The 19,965-nt window shown below is 40.4% G+C and overlaps 1 protein-coding gene across 11 annotated transcripts in view; it reads left to right on the forward strand.

Moving 5' to 3' along the window:
- SLC9A9 (solute carrier family 9 member A9) overlaps positions 1 to 19,965 on the forward strand; it is a 655,912-nt gene that overhangs the window by 430,835 nt on the left and 205,112 nt on the right. For all 11 annotated transcript variants that reach the window (XM_072792384.1, XM_072792386.1, XM_072792387.1 and 8 more), the window contains one exon: positions 966 to 1,077. In XM_072792384.1, the coding sequence (XP_072648485.1) occupies positions 966 to 1,077 (112 nt within the window). The remainder of the gene's footprint in view (positions 1 to 965; positions 1,078 to 19,965) is intronic.

Consider the following 19,965-nt stretch of genomic DNA (forward strand, 5'->3'; position numbering starts at 1 on the left):
CAGCTCTAGGCCCCAGTAGGAATGGATGTCTATTTGAAAGGATACTGAGTTGCTAGGGATGTCCCCAAGGGCAATCAACAACTGTTGTCCTTTGGAAATGGGCAAATGCCCCTCAGATCACAGGCATGTGATCCTGACAGCCAAAACAGCTGACCCTTTTCTGTAAGCCCTGCTCTAGCCAAGCACCACCATTTGCCTTCTGTCCCCTTTTCACTAAACATTCAGCTGGACACTCCAATTTCACCCAAAGACCTCTACATCTTAGAGGGAAGTTCCCTCTTCCACATAACTCCACCCCCTTTGAGGACAACCTAGAACCTACAGACTCTCAGGGAATGAGTCCTGGGTGACAGAAGAGGAGAGATGACTACGACCAGTATTTTTGTATATTTTAACCCGTAAAGCTTGGACTTTAGCAAAATGCTTCCTAGAGAAGCAATTGTATTATACATTTAGACAGGCAATTCCTGTCAAAATTAAATCCACTAAGAAAAAAAAAAAGTAAGTGAAGTTTGCTAGATACAGGGAGTAGACACTGATGGAAAGTAAGATAGCAATCATGAGCAGAAGTACATTTATCCTTTCTAAAGTGCTGCTTGAGAAGATAATGCACCAACCCCTGAATGGTCTCTGCCTCAAATTTTACAGCAGAGTTGAGCAAAGAGTCAGTCATCAGTAACATAAATGTGATGAGAAAATTTACAGTGATTGAAATGGTTTGGGGTTAACAATTCTAAACCAAGTAGATATTGAAAGAAAGGCAGAGTTCTCTATTATTTTTGGAAAGGAATTGACATTTAAAGATGAATTTTGGAAGCAAGTTGGACATACACATATTGACATATTTATCCCTGTTTTCTGGGTCATAAAATAGAGAAGCTTAAGAACATAACAGTTAAAGCTCAAGGACTCACAGCCTCATTGCAACAACATTTTCCTCAATGTGTCCCTGTGCTTATCTGTAGCTCGCAATTTTTGTTGCCAGAGCCTGCAACATATATCCCCTCTCCTTCCTCCTGAATCTGGGCCGGAAACAGAAGATCCCTTGGAATTTTCAGCACATGATGATGTTTTCAGGTATGTGAACTATGCTATGTGCTAGAGTTCCTGTTGTCTCACACTTTTCCTGAGGGTGCACATGGAAAGCCCCCTCAGAAGATGTAGAGACCTCTTGGTATTACCACCCCATTGTATCTACTAGTCTTCACCCCATCATACCTAGTGCCATGCCGATACTCTATAAGTTCTAAGCAACCGTGGGATTTCTCTTTCCAAGAGGAAAATTAAACAAAAGGGAATTTTGTTGGAAAATACAGTATCTGCCAGAAACTGACTTTGAATAGGTATTTGACTTTCCCCTGACCTATTCCAGATCAATTTTCATATCAGGGAATCTGCACAGTCATTTCACAAGTTGTGTACTTGAAGGTAAATAGTATGCAAGTGGTGCCATCTTTGCCCAATGTTAAGACTTCTCCCTAGCATCCCTGCTCCTTCCCTATGCAAAGCTCCAGGAACTTTCCATAGTTAATATAGAAGTGAGTCGTATCTAAGTGTTCTCAGTTATTAGTTGAGAAAACAAGTATTAATAGCACATTCCCCTAGTGTGCCAAGCGCAGTTCTAAACACTGGTGGATATAACTGACAAGGTCTCTGCTCTCAAGAAGCTTATGTTCTAATTGTTTAAATCATACCTGAAGGTTCCTTCTTCCAAAAGAAAATAAACCAAATGAATTTTCTGGCCCTGAACTACTCTGGGAATCGTGATTACTTTCTGTTCAATCAATTTTCCTACCATCAGTCTTCCTTATTCAGAGACATTTTCCCTTACATGCGTTCTATGTAGGAGTATACTTACATTACACTCAGGGGCAGTTCATGGGAATATATGTGAGAGTACGACAAATACTCTCAGAATGGAGTAAACAAAATTTGGGGTATACAGGGAGATATGGAAAAACTGAGGAAACTATCACTTATTGAATATCTACTATTTGCCACTCACTGTAGATCAATTCTATGAAGCAGATATTAAACCATTTTTTAGATGGAGAAACTCAGGCTTAGGATCTCAAAGAGGTTATATAATTTGGCCAAGGACAAAAGCATTCCTGAACCCAGGTCTGTTTGTAAGACTCCACTTCGAACCCACCCAAGTGTCTCAAAATCCATATTTTCGGCAGAAATACTAAGATTAAAAGGCTTGTCTCACCTTCCATTCCAGTTTAACCTGTTCTACACAGTAAAAGGTTGGTAGTTCCCAGGTTGAGAATGAGCTATTTAATCAAGGATGAAAAAATGAAGATCCAGAGTTCAAAATTGCCCTTCTGTTGTCTTCTAACAGTGCTTCCCTCCATTTCCAGATAAGCTAGAATGAGAGAAAGAGTCATAAATAGGATAAGTTGAACTGGAAGGTGATCTTTGACTTAGAACAGCAATGAACTTTGGAAATGAGTTGACTTCTATTATGGGAAAACAAAAGAAAAGCTTGATCACTCATAAATAGGAAGTCAGCACTGGGTTGCACTTTAGCAACTCATTTCTAGGAGCTGGAAAGTACTTTCCTTCCTTCCCATCAAAACATCAATAGTTTTACTCTGGAGAATAAATATCTGGCTTATTTTTAAAATCTTAAGTATTATATTTTAAACAGTGCTTTATTTTACAAAGATTATTTTGAGAAAGGTGTGAGGTTTTGAATAGCCATGTTGAAATGTGAAGTGTCTGCCCAAAAAGCCAGCTGGCCTGATGGTTTTTCTGGGGTCTGGCATCTTCTATGTTTGCTTAGCTGTTGAATTAGAGCTGTGCTAAAAACTGAGGCCAGCAATACGGTACGTATGGCCAAAGGATGTGAGAAGGCCCAGAATTTGATGATATCTTTATGATATTCTGAAGGAGGGACTCAGCAAACTATGGCCTTTGAACCAAATGTAGCCCACACCAACTTTGTAAATAAAGTTGAAACACAGCTACACCCTTTCGTTTACATTCGTCTTATCTGTTTTTGCATTACAAAGGCAGAGTTGAGTTGTTTCAGTAGAAACCACATGGCCCCAAAAAACTGAAGTATTTACTATCTGGCCTTTGTTCTAAAGCATCTTCATCCTCTAGAAAGAAAACAATAACCTCATCACATTAAGGGAGTTGAAACTATTAATTTAATTCAGGAGAATGCCAATCAGTTAGCTCCCATCATCAAAAGACCATCATGCCAAATTTTCAAGACATCTACTATTATACATGATTATAGTCCAGAGAATGCCCCCCATTGCCTTCCACATTGAGCGTCCATGTCATCTGCCCAGCATCAGTCACTTACTGTTAGCAGTTCAGCAGCTTGACCTCAAGGGCTGCAGTCATGTTGGGCCACAGTGGGCTTCTTTCCATAGTTTTGCCTAGATTTTTGTTTTGTATGCTTTTCACATTGAAGTGAATCTGAACGAGAAAGAGATTGGGTTACTTCTTCTATTTTTAATGCCATTTTAATTACAAGTTAATAATATTGTTGATATTCCGTGGTATGGTGGAAAGAACATTGGATTTTCCACTAAAAAGATATCTTCTTAGCTTTCAAACGAGGACATAGCAATGTTATGTGGTTGTATAATGGAATCATAGTTGCTCAACTCAAACTCTAACTTTTCTAAGGCCTTTAATGAGCAATGTTTTGAGACTCAGATCCAGAGCAAGGTAGGACAGACATTATTAGTCTCTTTCTATAGATTGAAAAGAGAGAGGGAGCCAGAATGAGGGAGATGTGGAGAGTATGGGTATCTTACTCACAATCTTACAACCAATGAGAGATGAAAATGAGACTTGAACCCTAGCCTCTTGACTTTGAATTTAGAGCATCTTACCCGCATAACACTACTTTGGATTTACCCTCAAGGTCATGAGAATAAAAGTTGAATCAAACCTGGCCCTTCCTAATATAGGCCAACCCCAACATATCTAACATATCTCTCACACAAACCTGATCCTCATCCATTTCACAACAAATCAAACATGTGGATGACACCCCTCCCACGTCAGTTCAAGTTCTACACTGCACCCACTGACCCCCATCAGAGTGTAGGAAGCATCAGGTGAGTTCACCATGGGCAGTGCAGTATTTTTCTTCAAAAGAGAATGCTCCAAACTCAGTTTTGATATCTGCATGAATTTTGTCATGTTCTACTTCACTCAGGATCTAACATTTTAAATGTATTTGCCAGGAAATAAGAATTTAAAAGGTCAACCTAAGGTAACATAAGCCAGAGAGGAGGTAAAGAAACAGATCATATAACATACTGTCTAGCATTTTCTGGGTGTATGATAGCAACACCTGTGGAAACCAGAAGAGAAAGCCAGTCCCTTTAAAGAATATTTGCCTTTGGGCACCTGGGTGGCTCAGTCAGTTAAGCATCTTATTCTTAATTTTAACTCACATTTTGATTCAGGGTTGTGGGTTCAAGACCCACGTTGGGATCCACGCTGCACATGGAGCCTACTTAAAAAAATTTTTTTTGAGATTTTATTTATTTATTCATGTGAGACACACAGAGAGAGAGAGAGAGAGAGGGAGAAAGAGAAAGAGATTGAGAGAGAGAGGGGTAGAGACAGGCAGAGGGAGAAGCAGGCTCCATGCAGGGAGCCTGATGTGGGATTCAATCCCGGGTCTCCAGGATCAGGCCCTGGGCTGAGGGCAGGCGCTAAACCACTGAGCCACCCGGGCTGCCCCCACAAAAATTTTTTTAAAGAATATTTGTTTTAGACTATAGCCTAGTGTTCTTCACTATGCCTAGAGTAGTTTTGGTTATCCAATGGACTTTCTTTACATAGCTCAAAACATTTTTCAGAGTCTTTTAGAGATGGTAAACAATGACCCTTTATCTAAAATGGGAGTATGTAGCTAGTCGGAGCCAACAGTACATTAAAAGGATTATTCACCTTAACTAAGTGGGATTTATTCCTGGGCTACAGGGGTGCTTCAGCATCCACAAATCAATCAACGTGATACACCATATTAATAAAAGAAAGGATAAGAACCATATGCTCTCTCAAATGATGTGGAAAAGGCATTTGACAGAATGCAGCATCTTTTCTTGAAAAAAACCCTCCACAATATAGGGATAAAGGGAACATACCTCAATATTATAAAAGCCATATATGAAAGACCACAGCAAATATCATCCTCAATGGGGAAAAAACTGAGAGCTTTTCCTCTAAGATCGGGAACACAGGAGTGTTCACTCTCACCACTGTTGTTCAACATAGTACTAGAAGACCTAGCTTCAGCAATCAGACAATAAAAAGAAGTAAAAGGCATCCAAATCACCAAAGAACAAATCAAACTTTCACTCTTCACAGTTGACAGATACTGTATGTAGAAAACCCAAAAGACTCCACCAAAAAATTGCTAGAACTGATAGAGGAATTCAGCAAAGTCACAAGATATAAAATCAATGCACAGAAGTCTGTTGCATTTCTACACACTGAAGCAACAGAAAGAGAAATCAAGGAATCCTGTTTATAATTGAACCAAAAACCATAAGATACCTAGGAATAAACCTAATGAAAGAGGTAAAAGATCTGTACTCAGAAAACTATAGAATGCTTATGAAAGAAATTGAGGAAGACACAAAGAAATAGAAAAATATTCCATGCTCATAGATTGGAAGAACAAATATTGTTAAAGTATCTATGCTATCCAAAGCAATCTACACATTCAATGCAATCCCAATCAAAATACCACCAACATTTTTCACAGAGCTGAAACAAACAATTCTAAAATTTGTATGGAACCACAAAAGACCTCAAATACCCAAAGCAATGTAGAAAAAGAAAACCAAAGCTGGAGGCATCACAGTTTCAGACTTCAAGCTATATTACAAAGCTGTAGTTATCAAGACAGCATGGTATTGGCACAAAAACATACACATAGGTCAATGGAACAGAATAGAAAACCCAGCAATGGACCCACAATTATATGGTCAACTAAGCTTTAACAAAGCAGGAAAGAATATCCCCTGGAAAAAAGAGTCTCTTCAACAAATAGTATTGGGAAAATTGGACAGCCACATGCATAAGAATGAAACTGGACCACTTTCTTATACTATACCCAAAAACAAATTCAAAATGGTTGAAAGACCTAAATATTAGACAGGGATTTATCAAAATCCTAGAGGAGAACACAGGCAGCAACCTCTTTGACATCAGCTATAGCAGCTTCTTACTAGACATGTCTCTGGAGGCAAGGGAAACAAAAGCAAAAGTGAACTATTAGGGTTTCATCAGTATAAAAAGCTTTCATACAGCAAGGAAATAATCAACAAAACTAAAAGGCAACCTATGACATGGGAGAAGATATTGGCAAATAGCAGATAAGGGTTAGTATCCAAAATCTATAAAGAACTTCTCAAACACCCGAAGAACAAATAATCCAGTCAAGAAACAGGCAGAAGAAAATAAGACGACACTTCTCCAAAGAAGACATACAAATGGCCAACAGACACATGAAAAAATGCTCAACATCACTTGGCATCAGGGAAATACAAATCAAAACCACAGTGAGGTACCACCTCACACCGGTCAGAATGGTTAAAATGAACAACTCAGGAAACAACAGGTGTTGGCAAGGATAAAGAAAGGGGAGCCCTCTCACGCTGCTGGTAGGAATGCAAAGTGCTGCAGCTGCTCTGGAAAACAGTATGGAGATTCCTCAAAAAGTTAAAAATAGAGCTACCCTATGACCCAGGAATTGCACTACTGGGTATTTATCCAAAGGATACAAAAGCAGTGATTCAAAGGGGCACACGCACCCCAATGTTTAGAACAGCAAAATCCACAATAGCCAAAATATGGAAAGAGCCCAGATGTCCATCAAGAGATGAATGGATAAAGAAGAAGTGGCATATATATATGTATACACACACACACACACACACACAAAACAGAATATTACTCAGCCATCAAAAGAATGAAATCTCATCATTTGCAACGACATGGATAGAACTAGAGGGTGTTATGCTAAGTGAAATAAGTCAGTCAGAGAAACACATATGACATATGATTTCACTCATATGTGGAATTTAAGAATAATAGTGGATGAGCATAGGGGAAGGGAAGGAAAAATAAAATAAGTTAAAAACAGAGAGAGGCAAACCATAAGAGACTCTTAACTATAATAAACAGAGGGTTGCCAGAAGGGAGGTCGGGTAGGGTGGGGTGAGGGTGGGGGGACAGGGTAATTGGGTGATGGGCATTAAGGAGGGCACTTGAGGGATCCCTGGGTGGTGCAGCGGTTTGTCGCCTGCCTTTGGCCCAGGGCGCGATCCTGAAGACCCAGGATCGAATCCCATGTCGGGCCTGCTTCTCCCTCTGCCTGTGTCTCTGTCTCTCTCTCTCTTTCTCTCTGTGTGATTATCATAAATAAATAAAAATTTAAAAAAAAAAAAAAAGGAGGGCACTTGATGTAATGAGCACGGGGTGTCATACACAACTGATGAATCACTGGATTCTACCCCTGGAACTAATAATACACTATGTGTTAACTCAGTTGAATTTAAATTAAAAATTTAAATATAAGATAAAATAAAATAAAATGGGAGTACGAGCTTACCTACACATTTACTCACTCACAGTCCTCCAGCTAGTCATTCAGTGGACATTCACTGACTTGCTCTTTGGGTAGGTGTTTATGTGAACAGAGACAAAGATACTGGCTCTGCCCTTAAGAAGCTTGCAGCCTAGAGAGAGCTTGGTTTTGTGTGGCGTAAAGTTGGTTCCCTGAGACAGTGCACCTCAGGTGGTTCAAAGTCCAGTCAAATAAGAACTAGATCTTTCTGTCTCAGTCAATTACATCTACCATTTAATAAATGGTAGATCTTTTTTCCATCATCTTTACCCTCACCTCCTGCATACCCTTATGGCACTGCAGGAGAACAGCTGGTGATGCTGTTCCCCACACTGAAGTGGGTTCACTTGTGAGGCTATCAAAGCTTTAGCCTCAGTCTTCCTCATTCACACAGGCCCCTTCCAAGATCCCTGGAGGGGCCCTAGATGTGTGTTCTGATGGTGTGTAAAGTTGGTAAAAGGTATTCTTTGTATTATTTTTCCTAAAGAGGGTGCCCAGGATAGAGAAATTTCACCTCAAGGTGAAAGTTTACAAAGTGATCCAGCTGTTTATCACTCATCTTCTGGCAGTGAGTGGGGCCCGCAGTGAGCATTGAAATTAGTAGATAATGTTTTTGAGTAAAGCTCACATTGTTTACGGATGACCCCACTACCACTGCTGCCACCCGCTTCCCCGGCCTCCACCTTTTGCCACTAGAGTCAATTAAACTGAGTGAAGCAATGTCAGAACCCAGATTGAGTTTCTCACCTAGCACAGACCTTACCCAATTTATTTTGTACAGACTAGTAATCTACACACACAAAGCCTTGGAACCTGCAAATGAGGAATGGTCTCAAGGTCAATAGTGGTCCTCTGCCTTGGAAGGCTTTCAATAATGCAAATTCTCTTTTTGGTAGCTAGGTTGCAGTTTCGAGTCAATTGGGGGAAGTTTCCCCTGAGACATTTTTAAGACCTTCTTTAAATTCAAGGCCAGGAGTTCGGAACTGCCTTGGTGTATCGTGTGACACCAGCACAAAGGGCTTAAGAGGAACACTAAGCTCCCCCTGAAACTGTTCCTGTTGCCCTCGAGCACAGCCCCAGTTAATGCCAGGAGTGAGCTGCCCCGCCCCAGCTCTCAGTTCCCCTGAAACCAAAGAGGCAGAGTTCTGTGGTTTAAATTAAAGGAGGAGATGTGCTCCGCACAAATTAGCCTTCCTCTTGATGTGGTGCGTATTACAAAGATCAGGCCTCTTGTTTTAATTCAAATCCATGTGCTGCAATTTTTATTTAATTTAAAACTAAATAAGAGCCGAGAGTTGCTGGAAGGAGGGGAAATGCCAAGCCCAATTGAGCCCTGGCAGCCTTCCTGAAACCACTGTGACTTGGAGACTGTGTCCTGCTGGGCTGCAGAGCCTCCATGCAGAGCTGCTGGGCTGATCTGAACAGGAAGGAGCCCTGGTAGCGCTTGGGCAGGTTGAAGGAGCCTGATGACATGTCAGAGAATATGCTTCTCAATTTTGTCCATTTCTGCTATGTTTGGAAGAGACACTGAAACCCTGATGTGTACGATTGCAGAAACTAAGAAGAGTTTTTTAACCAGGAAAGTGTGGCCACTGTGTACAGATAGACTATCAAACCTCATCCATGAGCTCATGTGGCCATGAAGACAACAGCACCAGTGTCTCCAGGCTTTGCCCCTAACATTATTGTTGCTCATTCGGGTGTCCACCAGCACTCATTAGCATTCAAAGAGCTGCCGGCATCGAAGGATTAAGAGAAAATCATGGAAGAAAAAGTTAAATTAAGAAAAATGTCCCATTAGCATTCTTTTTTCCCCATCAGGGGTGAAGCGACTGCCTCAATGATTCAAGTGTTGGGGAACGCTGTGTCTACGGCTCACAGAACAGTGGTCTTCGATGGAAGGACTGCTTAAGAACCACTGTCGAGGAGTAGGAGACCACCTTTCTCCATGTCTTTTTGGTGAGCCACCAGTCATGCTGTGGTCAGGGCCAATTGGAGGCTGACTCAAAAATGGCCTGACCCAGCAGACTTATCAACTGCAGCCAGGAAGAAAACAAGAGGAATTCATGGAAACGAAGAGCAAAAGTCATTGTTTCAGCAATGCTTAGGAATCTGTGTCTATCACTCCCCAAGCTACTGCACTCCAGCAAGCGACCAGGACTGCCCCCCAACAATTACCAGCCATCAGGTGAAGGGACACTTCCCTGCTTTCTTGGTCTTTAATAACTGAAAATGTGCTCCTGGAACCAGCCACTTTCACTGGTTCGCTTGAAAGCTTCTTAGAAACACTGAATCCAAACCTGCCTTTTAATAAGATCTCCAGGTAGTTCCTGTGCATGTGAAAGTCCGAGAAACATAATCACAATTCATGGTTTTTTGTTCTGAACCTCTTTCTTCGGTCTGTTCCTCCTACCTTCTTCTGTTTCGCCTTCCTGGATACCAGTCTTGCTTCTTGTTCTGCCGTTTGCCAACTGATGAGCATAACAATGTTACCCAGTTATTGAATTTCTTCCATTTCTTGAGCTTGCTGAAGTCCTTCCCTCTATTCACTCAGGCTCTCCCTCTGCTCAAAACCCTTGCCACACCCACCCACCTTCAACTCTTTTATTCAACTAATTCCTTTTTCTCTTCACATCTCCGCTTAGACATCACTTCCTGTAGGAAGCCTTGGTAACTCAGGTCTGGGTTGGTCCCTCTCATCTGTTTCCATAGCACCCAGTACTTCTCCTCTTCTAGTACCTATCACATTCTCCTGTGAATTTTGGCTTTCCTGCCTGCATTCCCTTCTAGACTAGGCCCTTTGTGAGCTCCAAGGCTGATCTGTTTGGCTTATTCTGTACCTCAGCACTCTGCGCATTAGGTGAAACTGAGTAATCTTCCATAAGCAATCGGAGGATGAATAAGCAAATGAATGAACCTACAACATTTTCTACCCAACTAAAATTGTGCATTCCCCTAAAATGACAACTCAAGGACTTTCCATTCCTGTTCTGTCAGCCCTGGGAACATCTAATCCCAGAATTGGTCCTCTAGGCACCTCTCAGACCAAGTTTACCTGGTTCCACAGATGGGAGCTAAGCAATAATTTTAAAGAAGGAGATCAACAAAATACACCTTTCATGTTTTATTTTTTTTATTTTTTTATTTTTTATTATTATTATTTTTTATTTATTTATGATAGGCACACAGTGAGAGAGAGAGAGAGGCAGAGACACAGGCAGAGGGAGAAGCAGGCTCCATGCACCGGGAGCCTGACGTGGGATTCGATCCCGGATCTCCAGGATCGCGCCCTGGGCCAAAGGCAGGCGCTAAACCGCTGCGCCACCCAGGGATCCCACCTTTCATGTTTTAAATGAAAGAAAATATTTTTCACCTACTCACTAGGCTAAAAACCTTCCCTGAGTGTTGATAACAGTAAACATTGTTAATACTTCAAAAAAGAACCATTTGGATCTGAGAATATTTCTTAGATCTCTGCTTGCTTTGTGTTGGAGGGATGTGTTTTTCAATTAAAAACCCAAGATCTTATTAAAAACCCTGGGACTTTTATGTGGGTCAGATTATTTGAATCAAGATCAGGCTAACTCTAACTTCAGCTTGGGAAAAGACTTCTTTCAATGTATATACAAAGATTATTTGAGAGTCTGAGCCCCTTAAGCAACAGGCTTTTTTCTACCTTTCCTCTTCCCTTCTTTATAATTCCTGAAAGAGACAGTCTGGATGATGCCATCATACAATCAAGCATTCCTACCCCTTTGCAGCTCCCTCACCCAGAGTCCAATGTTCCCTCATCCTCCCATACTATACACCCTTCTTGCCCTGGGCACATTTTGCGAAATTAATTGGGCCACTAAATAGCTAATGCAGCAGAGCCACAGAATGTTTTCTTCATTAGAGATGAATTTCCACTGAGTCCTCATCTCTCACTGTTGTCTGGGGTAGGCATTGTGAGCAAAGTGGACAACTGGAGTAGATCTTCAGAGATCTTCAAATGCAAAAGAGTTAACCGCTTCTGCGGGAAATGTATCAAGCTATCACAGCAGAAATCACCTTAAATAATGAAAAAACACGTGCACCATCGTTGTGACAAAGCAGACCAGCAGAGTAGGCCCATATGAACTGCAGATCCCATTAAGTCCTCATAGTTTCAAATGCGGAGAAAAGTTTATATGGTTATGATAAATTCAGAACATCTGAGAACTAGCTTAGACTTGTGGCCAAGCCCATAGAGTTGTTTTCTCTTATCATTAGGTCAAAACATTATCATTCTTCACTTTGCTCCAAAACAAATTTACAGTAAAAATTACTAGCTCTTGCATTTTTAAGCAACAAATTAGATTCTGCTATTTGGCACACCATAATATTTTCTAAATATAAGCTACTGTTTTGGTGAAGTGCAATGAGTTCAGACTTTCAAGCAGGCTCGGCTACATGGAGCTATTTGATTAACTCTCCCTGAATCTCACCTCCCTTGACTGTAAAATGGGGATAATCATGCTTACTTTAGACAGTCAGTATTGAAAACCAAACTAGAAAATATATATAAAATGACTGGCACTGGACTACCACTTAAGAAACACTCAAAGGATGGGAATTTCTATCACTTTCTTTAACCATCACAGATGAGACAGCGCATTAGTGCTTCACAGAGACATGATTTATATAAACTCACAACTGCTCTCCGGAAAACCTCCTATGAGAGACTGAGGTTTTCATTCCAAAAAAGGTTTGACTATCAAATCACTGCCAAGGACACTGTCTGAGGCCAGTGCAAAGTGTTAGTGACATGCCCTTGAAAAACAAGACCCAAGGCCCCAATTTCCCTTCATTTGAGGACAGTCATTGACATTCTACTCTTCATTCTAGCAGTGACTCACTCCCGGCACTAAACACATAAATCAAAATGTTATAACTCAAAGTACCAGTTTTTATAAGAAGAATATATTGGAGCCCCCTCTGGAACAAATTGACCCATGCAAAATGTCACAATCAACTTAGACATTTATTGAGTGCGAGAAAGTGGCAAGATCTTGTAGATAACCCAATCATCCTATCTAATGAGATAGTGAAGCCAACAAGAGCATGCCAGCCGCTGAAAGACACTGAGTAATGAAAGGAGACAATCTAGAATGCTTGTCACCTCTCCCTGTTTCAAGGATAAGGTTGTAGGATACAGGAAAAGAAATAATTTTATCATTTAATTCAGGAACTTTCTGTGTACATTTCAGTTTTTCAGTATGTCCAGAATGTCAGAGATATCACAAATATCTGATTGATAATTTTAACCAAATTAACTTGTCCATTGAGGCAAATGGGCTACATTAATTTTCCCCATTTTCTGCCTGAATTTTCTTACCGCTTGCTTGTTTTGGCGTTATGTAGACATAGCCTTAGAAAACTATCAACACACATAAACGGAGTTCAAAAAAATAAGTCTGTCTATGCCAGACACCAATCTCTCTAATTCTGCCCTCAGGTTCTATGGATAGAGTTCAAAAGAAGTCAATAAGATTGACTCAAGTAAGTTATATGTGCAAATGAGCAAGAAGCAGTTACTTTTTAAAATGCCTGTACTAAATTTCTATACAGCCATTAAGTGATTTAGGAATTTTCAGCATTAGTTTTATGTATTGGAGAGGTTCAAATGCTGTTCAGGTCCTTCATAGATAGACCAAACTTCTAGGAATAGGGCTGGGTGTCATCCCCACTGCCCTGCCTCCCCCTGGTTTTGCCTGGAAGCTCTTTCTTCCAAAAGCACTGGAAACTATTTTAGAGACCCATAGTTCCACATAAGAAGTAGACACCAGGTGGGCCGCCAGGGTCGATGAAGGATCTCAAGATGGCTGGGCGAAAACTTGTTCTAAAAACCATTGACTAGGTAGCTTTTGGGGAGATCATACCCCGAAACCAGAAAGCCATTGCCAGCTCCCTGAAATCCTGGAATGAGATGCTTACCTCCAGATTGGCTACTCTTCCTGAGAAACCACCTGCTATTGACTGGGTTTACTACAAGGCCAATGTGGCAAAGGCTGGCTTGGTAGATGACTTTGAGAAGAAGTTTAATGCCCTGAAGTTTCCTGTGCCAGAAGATAAATACACTGTCCAGGTGGATGCTGAGGAAAAAGAAGATGTGAAAAGCTGTGCTGAGTTTTTGTCCCTCTCTAAAGGCCAGGATTGAAGAATATGAAAAAGAGCTGGAGAAGATGAAGAACATAATTCCATTTGATCAGATGACCATTGAGGACCTGAATGAAGTCTTCCCAGAAACCAAATTAGACAAGAAGTATCCCTATTGGCCTCACAAGCCAATTGAAAATTTATAAACTTGAGTTGAGGAGAAAACCCTGATCCTTATATTGTAAATGTTGGACATTAAAAATAATGATATGGTAAAAAAAAAAAAAAAAGAAGAAGAAGAAGTAGACACCAGGATAGGTGCCCTGCCTATGAATGACAGCCTTGCCCTCCCTTTACAAGACCCTCATCCTACTCACCACCCACTTTCCTTAGAGCCTGAAGAGTGTCACTGGACTTTCTGGAGATGTTCTTCAAATTCTGCAAGTAAACACGGGAGCATGCATGTTAACAGGTATTTTTAAATGCATGCCCTCTAGGACGATTGTGTGCCATCCTTTCTCAACAGATTTCTTCCTTCTGATTGTTTTCAATTGTTTTTTTCCTGGCAGGAAGCTAATTTTGGCTGCATGAGGAAATGGGAATTCTGACTGGAGAGTCTAGAACAGGTCATTTTAGATTAGACTGATGCTGAGAACAGGGAGAAGAGAGAGAAGAGAGAAGGAGGGAGAGAGAGTGAGAGAGAGTGCAGGAAGAGTAGGGAGCAAAAGGCAAAATAACTATTTCAAAATGTTGTCTCAGATTGATCTCTGCCTAGGAAAGGGAAAGAAGATTTTCTTCTTTGCATTTTTCCTTAAAACTCAAATTTAAGATAACCATGATGTTTTTTTAAATCTTTGTTATGAGTTAAATATTCAATAGAGGGAATGAAACAGATTGAATAACCAGCCATGGAATTTACCGTGTAACCTTGGCCACTCCATCCCTTCCAGCCCCTATTTTCTCTCCTATTAGAGAAGTATTCTGTGATTCTATAGGGACTTGTAGTGGGGAGAGGGTGGGGTAGGTAGATGTAGAGAGCTTTAGGATTAAGCTAAACTGCTGAAACACAGAAGCTCCCAAAATTCAGTGGTTGAACCACAACAAGTAAATCCTCTCTGGCTCGTATTAACATGGAATCAGGGGAAAAGATGCTTCTCCTCTAGATACGTGATTCAGATATCACGGGGGTCTTTCCATATTGTGATATCATAAGTCCCTAAGTCAAGGGTTCTAAATGTGCGGTCCCTGGACCAGCAGTATCAGCTCCACCTGGGAACCTATTTAAAAATGCAGATTCTTGAGCTCCACCACAGATCTACTGAATTAGACACTGGGGATGAAGCTCAGCAATCTGAGGTTGAACAAGTCCTCCAACTGATTCTGATGCAGCTAAAGTATGGGAACCACTGCTCATTGAGATTTATAACCAGCCAGCATAAGGGGAAGGAGAGACTGGGATAGGAACAGCTGCTTCTTAAAAGCCTTGGCCCAGGAATGACATCTATCACTTCTGCTTTCATTTCACTAGTAAGAAGTAGCCATCAGGCTATACTTAGCTGCAAGAGATGCTAAGAAATGTAGTCTATGCAATTAGAGGAGCATACCATGGATGATAAGAATAGATGACAGATAGCCATCTTTGCCAACATAGCCCTCCGTAAGAGGAACATTATCACCATTTATAATATCGCTTCTATGGGAAAAAGCAATCCAGCATCGACACTAGGGTTTCTCAACCCCAGAAACCATTGACATTTGGGGCGAGTTCATTCTTTTTTGGAGGGGCTGTCTTGTACATTGCAGAATGTTTAGCAGTACCCCTGATCTCTACCCACGAAATTAAGAGTAGTGTCTCCTGTCCCCTAGTTGTAGACAAACACAAATGTCTCCAGACATTGCCAAATATTCCCTGGGGGGATAAAATCACCCAACTTGAAAACCACTGGTTTATACAGAAAACCCGAGTTGGCTTTTGGAATGCAACCTGGCCATAAGTTGGATACTATTCATCGAATATTGACTTTCTTCTGATCTCTGTTAGCCTTTCTTTTGAAACTCTCTGTTGAAGATTTCAGCTAGTGGCAAGGATTATTCCGCAGTTTACTACCACATCCAATTTACCTACATAAAAATAAACTTCCAAAGCCAGAGGCATCTATGCATGTTGACTCAGAGCTGTGACAGAGCTAATCCTATTTACAGTACCCTTCCTGGCTGCCCAAGGCATCCAAAAAACAAACTTCATTTTATGCAAAAATATACCAAAGTCATGTTGCATTCTTTCTCAGTGGCCTTAAGTTTAAATGATTCAAGTTCAGGAAGAGAGATGAAGGAAAGAAAGTTCTGCTTGTCTAATACAGACAGTTTCAAAAAAAAAAAAAAACTAAATTTATTTTTGAATTCAGAAGACATTTCCACTAAAACAATCTGTTGGCATCACTTCCATGTGATAAAATCATGTTGAACTGAAAATGGAACCATGTAGCAAGGTTGTACTATCCTGGAAAATGTAGTTTGAAACCAGACTGACATTTTTGCTGAAAGTAGTTACCCTTTGCAAGGTCACGGAACTTCAGCAAGGTTAAAAGCAATACATAATTCAATTGTAGATCCAAACTAGGTTTTGATTTATCAGATTATTGATGAGAGTGTATTAAATCTTTGAAGTCAACTCCCTCACAGTACTTGAAATGAAAAGAAAGAGAGGATTGCAATTGATTATATCCCAAATGGAAAGAGAGTCAGCAAAATAACTTAAGAGACATTTCTTTTAAGGAATGGGTCAGTTTCTCAGGGACATTTCTGCATCCCTGTCCATCTACTGTCATTTTCTTTTGGATTCCAGTTGTGTTTCATATGCAAAACATGACCTTTCCGTCATCTGTTCGTTCATGTATTCATTGAATACTGGAGTGCCTACTCTCCAGGAGTAGCACTGGATATGCTCTCACTGACCTTGCTTTCTTGTGAAGGGATACAAATCTTAAAGATTAAAAAAAGTGATAATTTCTGATGTTGGTAAGTGCATAAAAGATATACAAAAAAGACCTGGCTGAAAGTGGAGGGAATTTAGGTAGCATGGTCAGACCAGTCTTTCTGAGGACTGAAATAAGGAGGAACAGCCAAGGGGCAGACTAGGAGGAGATTGGAGGTGGGAGAAGCAGCAAATACAAAGGCCTTGAGGCAAGAACAGACTTGGTTTAAAATAAACTTTATCTTCCTACACTCTCAAGCTCCAAATTCCTTTCCCGTCTTCCCACTCTCTCCAGTAAAAAGACTCTAACCTCTTCACTGAACTCCAGACTCTTAGATATAACTACCCACTCAATCTTTTCATTTGGAAAACCAATAGGCATCTTGGATTTCACATGTACACCAAACATGCTCTTTCCCCAGTTTTCCCCAGTTCTTCCAATGGTTTGGCCTTAAGCTTTTGGAGTTCTCTCTCTCTTTTCACACCCTTCATCCAACCCATCAGCAAATACTGTCAACCTCTGAGATTTTTCCAGTGTCTATCATGCTACCACTCTAGTCTGATTCTCTTTTACTTCTTATCCAGACTAATGCAGCAGCCTCCTCACTGACCTCCTACCTCCAGCCTGGGAATCAGTTTTTTATAGCAGAGCCAGTGTGATGCTTTTAAGCATAGAGTAGATCATATCACTACCCTGCCAAAAACCTTCCTTAAGTTTTCCATCTCAAAATAAAATTCAAAAGCCTTGCTGTTCAAGAGCCCAATGTAATCTGGCTCTGCTACGTCTTTGGCATTATCTCTTTCCACTCCCTGCCCCCTGCCACATTCATTCCATTCCAGCCATGCCAACCTCTTTGCAGCTATTTGAACATGCCAGACATATCCTTACCTCAGGGACTTTGCATCTACTGTTCCAGAAGGCTGGAATGCTTTTCTTCCAGATATCTACATGGTCTCTCCTCATTCTATTAGAGTCTCTGCTCAAATGCCACCTGGCCAGAGTGGCTTTCCTAACCACCCTAAACACCTCATATATATATATATATATATATATATATATATATATATATATATATAGTTTCCAAATAATGTGGAAGTTCTTTTAAGACAGAGACTATCTCTTATTTACTACTATCCCCTGGAGCCTGAATGAATGAAAGGATGAATGAATGAATGAATGAATGAATATATGAATAACACCACCTCATATCTAGAGAACCAGAAACCTCTGCAGTTGTTCAATTTAAAAACATTTACTAAGTTTTATGTTTCAGGTACTACAAGTGTAAGGAAGATGTAATTCCAACCTTTAAAAGATTAAGAATTGAGGGTAAATAGCAGATTAAATTAAACTACTGATTCTTTTCAGAATATCATTTACTGATGAAAGCAGCATGACAATATGTTTTATGGGATTTCTAAGAATGAGAGAACAATGTGGACTGGAGTATTCTAGGAAAACTTCATGGGGGTAGAATATAGGCAGAAAGGAGTGAAAGGGTTAACAGTGGAGTCATAGCACAGAGCTAAGGACAGCAATTGTTTATGGAAGAGGGAAGACCATCTTGTTGATATGAAAAGTACTCAGTGGAGAAGAGGAGGTAAATGGGAAAAATGGGGTAAGGTTCTGATTGAAAGGTTTCTATGGGCTGTAGGAAACCACTTATGGTTGCTAGGTCAGATAAGAACCTGATAAAGCTAGGTTGCAAGGAAACTGTTCAGAGGAATATGGATAGTCTGGAAAGAGGAGAGGATGAAGGCTGTGAGGCCAACATACCAGAGTGCTGGCCAGCAGCATATCAGGGTGTAAGGTAATGGGCCTTGGACCAAGGCAGTATAGTGGAAAATGAGAGGAGCCTGAGCCATCATATAACCCACTCTCTGCTAAATCTAAATATCTAGATTCAGGACACTAGCATCAATAGCTACATATATTTTAAAGTTCCAAACTGATTCTGATGTGTACTTCCAATTAAAGACCATAAGTCTAATCTTAAAATCTCCATCCAGATATGAGACAACATAGATCCAGATGAGTCAACCTGCTTATGATCATGCAACCTATTAGGAACAGGCCTGAGAACAGATCCTGGGTCCCTTGACTCTCAATATAAGGGTTTCAATAAATAATAAAAAGGCAGAAGCTGAACTTGGAGAAACAATTACTCAATCATGTCATTGAACTAGATGGTATTAAGGATTAACTATATGTAATCAGGAATGGAAGAATCAGAACATTTATGCATTCACTGATCAACAAATATTTATTGAGCACCTATTATGTGCTTGGCATTGCTGTAGGCATTGTGGATAAACAACAACTAGCAACAGTAATTGCAGTGTAATGTCCTAAGTCCCCTGATAAGGCAAGCACAGGTTGTACTAGGCATATAAATTAGCCCAACCCAGGCCCAGACTTCAAAGGGGACTTCATAGAGAAATCGATGGTTCAGTTGAGCTCTGAAGATCGGTTGGAATTAGATGAAATTTGAGGAGAGTTATAAAAAGAAAGAACTGGAGACAGGATGGGAGAAGATGACTCAAGCCTAGGAAACCATGTAAGCAAAGACTTCTTTTACCTCACCACTGATTTCAGCTCCTTAAACATTGCATATCTGTTGACAGTCGTCATAATTTGGAACCTCATGAAGGTTAGCCATCTTTTCTTTTCCATCAGACTATACATGCAAAGTATACACTTCACACCTCTAATATACCTTATCCCCACTTACCTGTTAAGAAAGTCATTTTTGTAGGACCATGAGCCCTGGAATAAAGAAGCCTAAACTTCCTCATTACTGCACTTACCCACTGTGTCTTGGGTAATGTGTAGCCCACAGTGAGTGCTCAATAAATGTTTAGTTTTCAACTGTTGCTTTGCACCTTCAGTAAAAATGCCCTAAGGAGTACTTACCTTCCTGTGATTTAAGTGTAGCTGTATTTGACCTTCAACCATTCAGAATACATTTGCAAATTTATAGCAGATTAAGTTTCACTTTTGCTCTTTAAAGATAAACAGGAAGCTGCACAGTTTCTGCAGCAGGGGTCCTTGCTAGAAAGCTTTCTTTGGTTGATAGTCTTCTATTGTTATGAATAGAACATCAACATAATTAACATAAGAATCCCTTAGAGGCCAATTTTAAAAGAAACCACATTTAATTGCAGGTAATTCTTTTATTCCCCAAGATGATGCTAACTCTCCAACTGAGTATGGAAAATATGTCATATCTCTGCAAAGTAAACCCATCTCAAAAGAAAT

The sequence above is a fragment of the Canis lupus genome, chromosome 22 (assembly GCF_048164855.1).
Source record: "Canis lupus baileyi chromosome 22, mCanLup2.hap1, whole genome shotgun sequence".
Taxonomy (NCBI): Eukaryota; Metazoa; Chordata; class Mammalia; order Carnivora; family Canidae; genus Canis; species Canis lupus.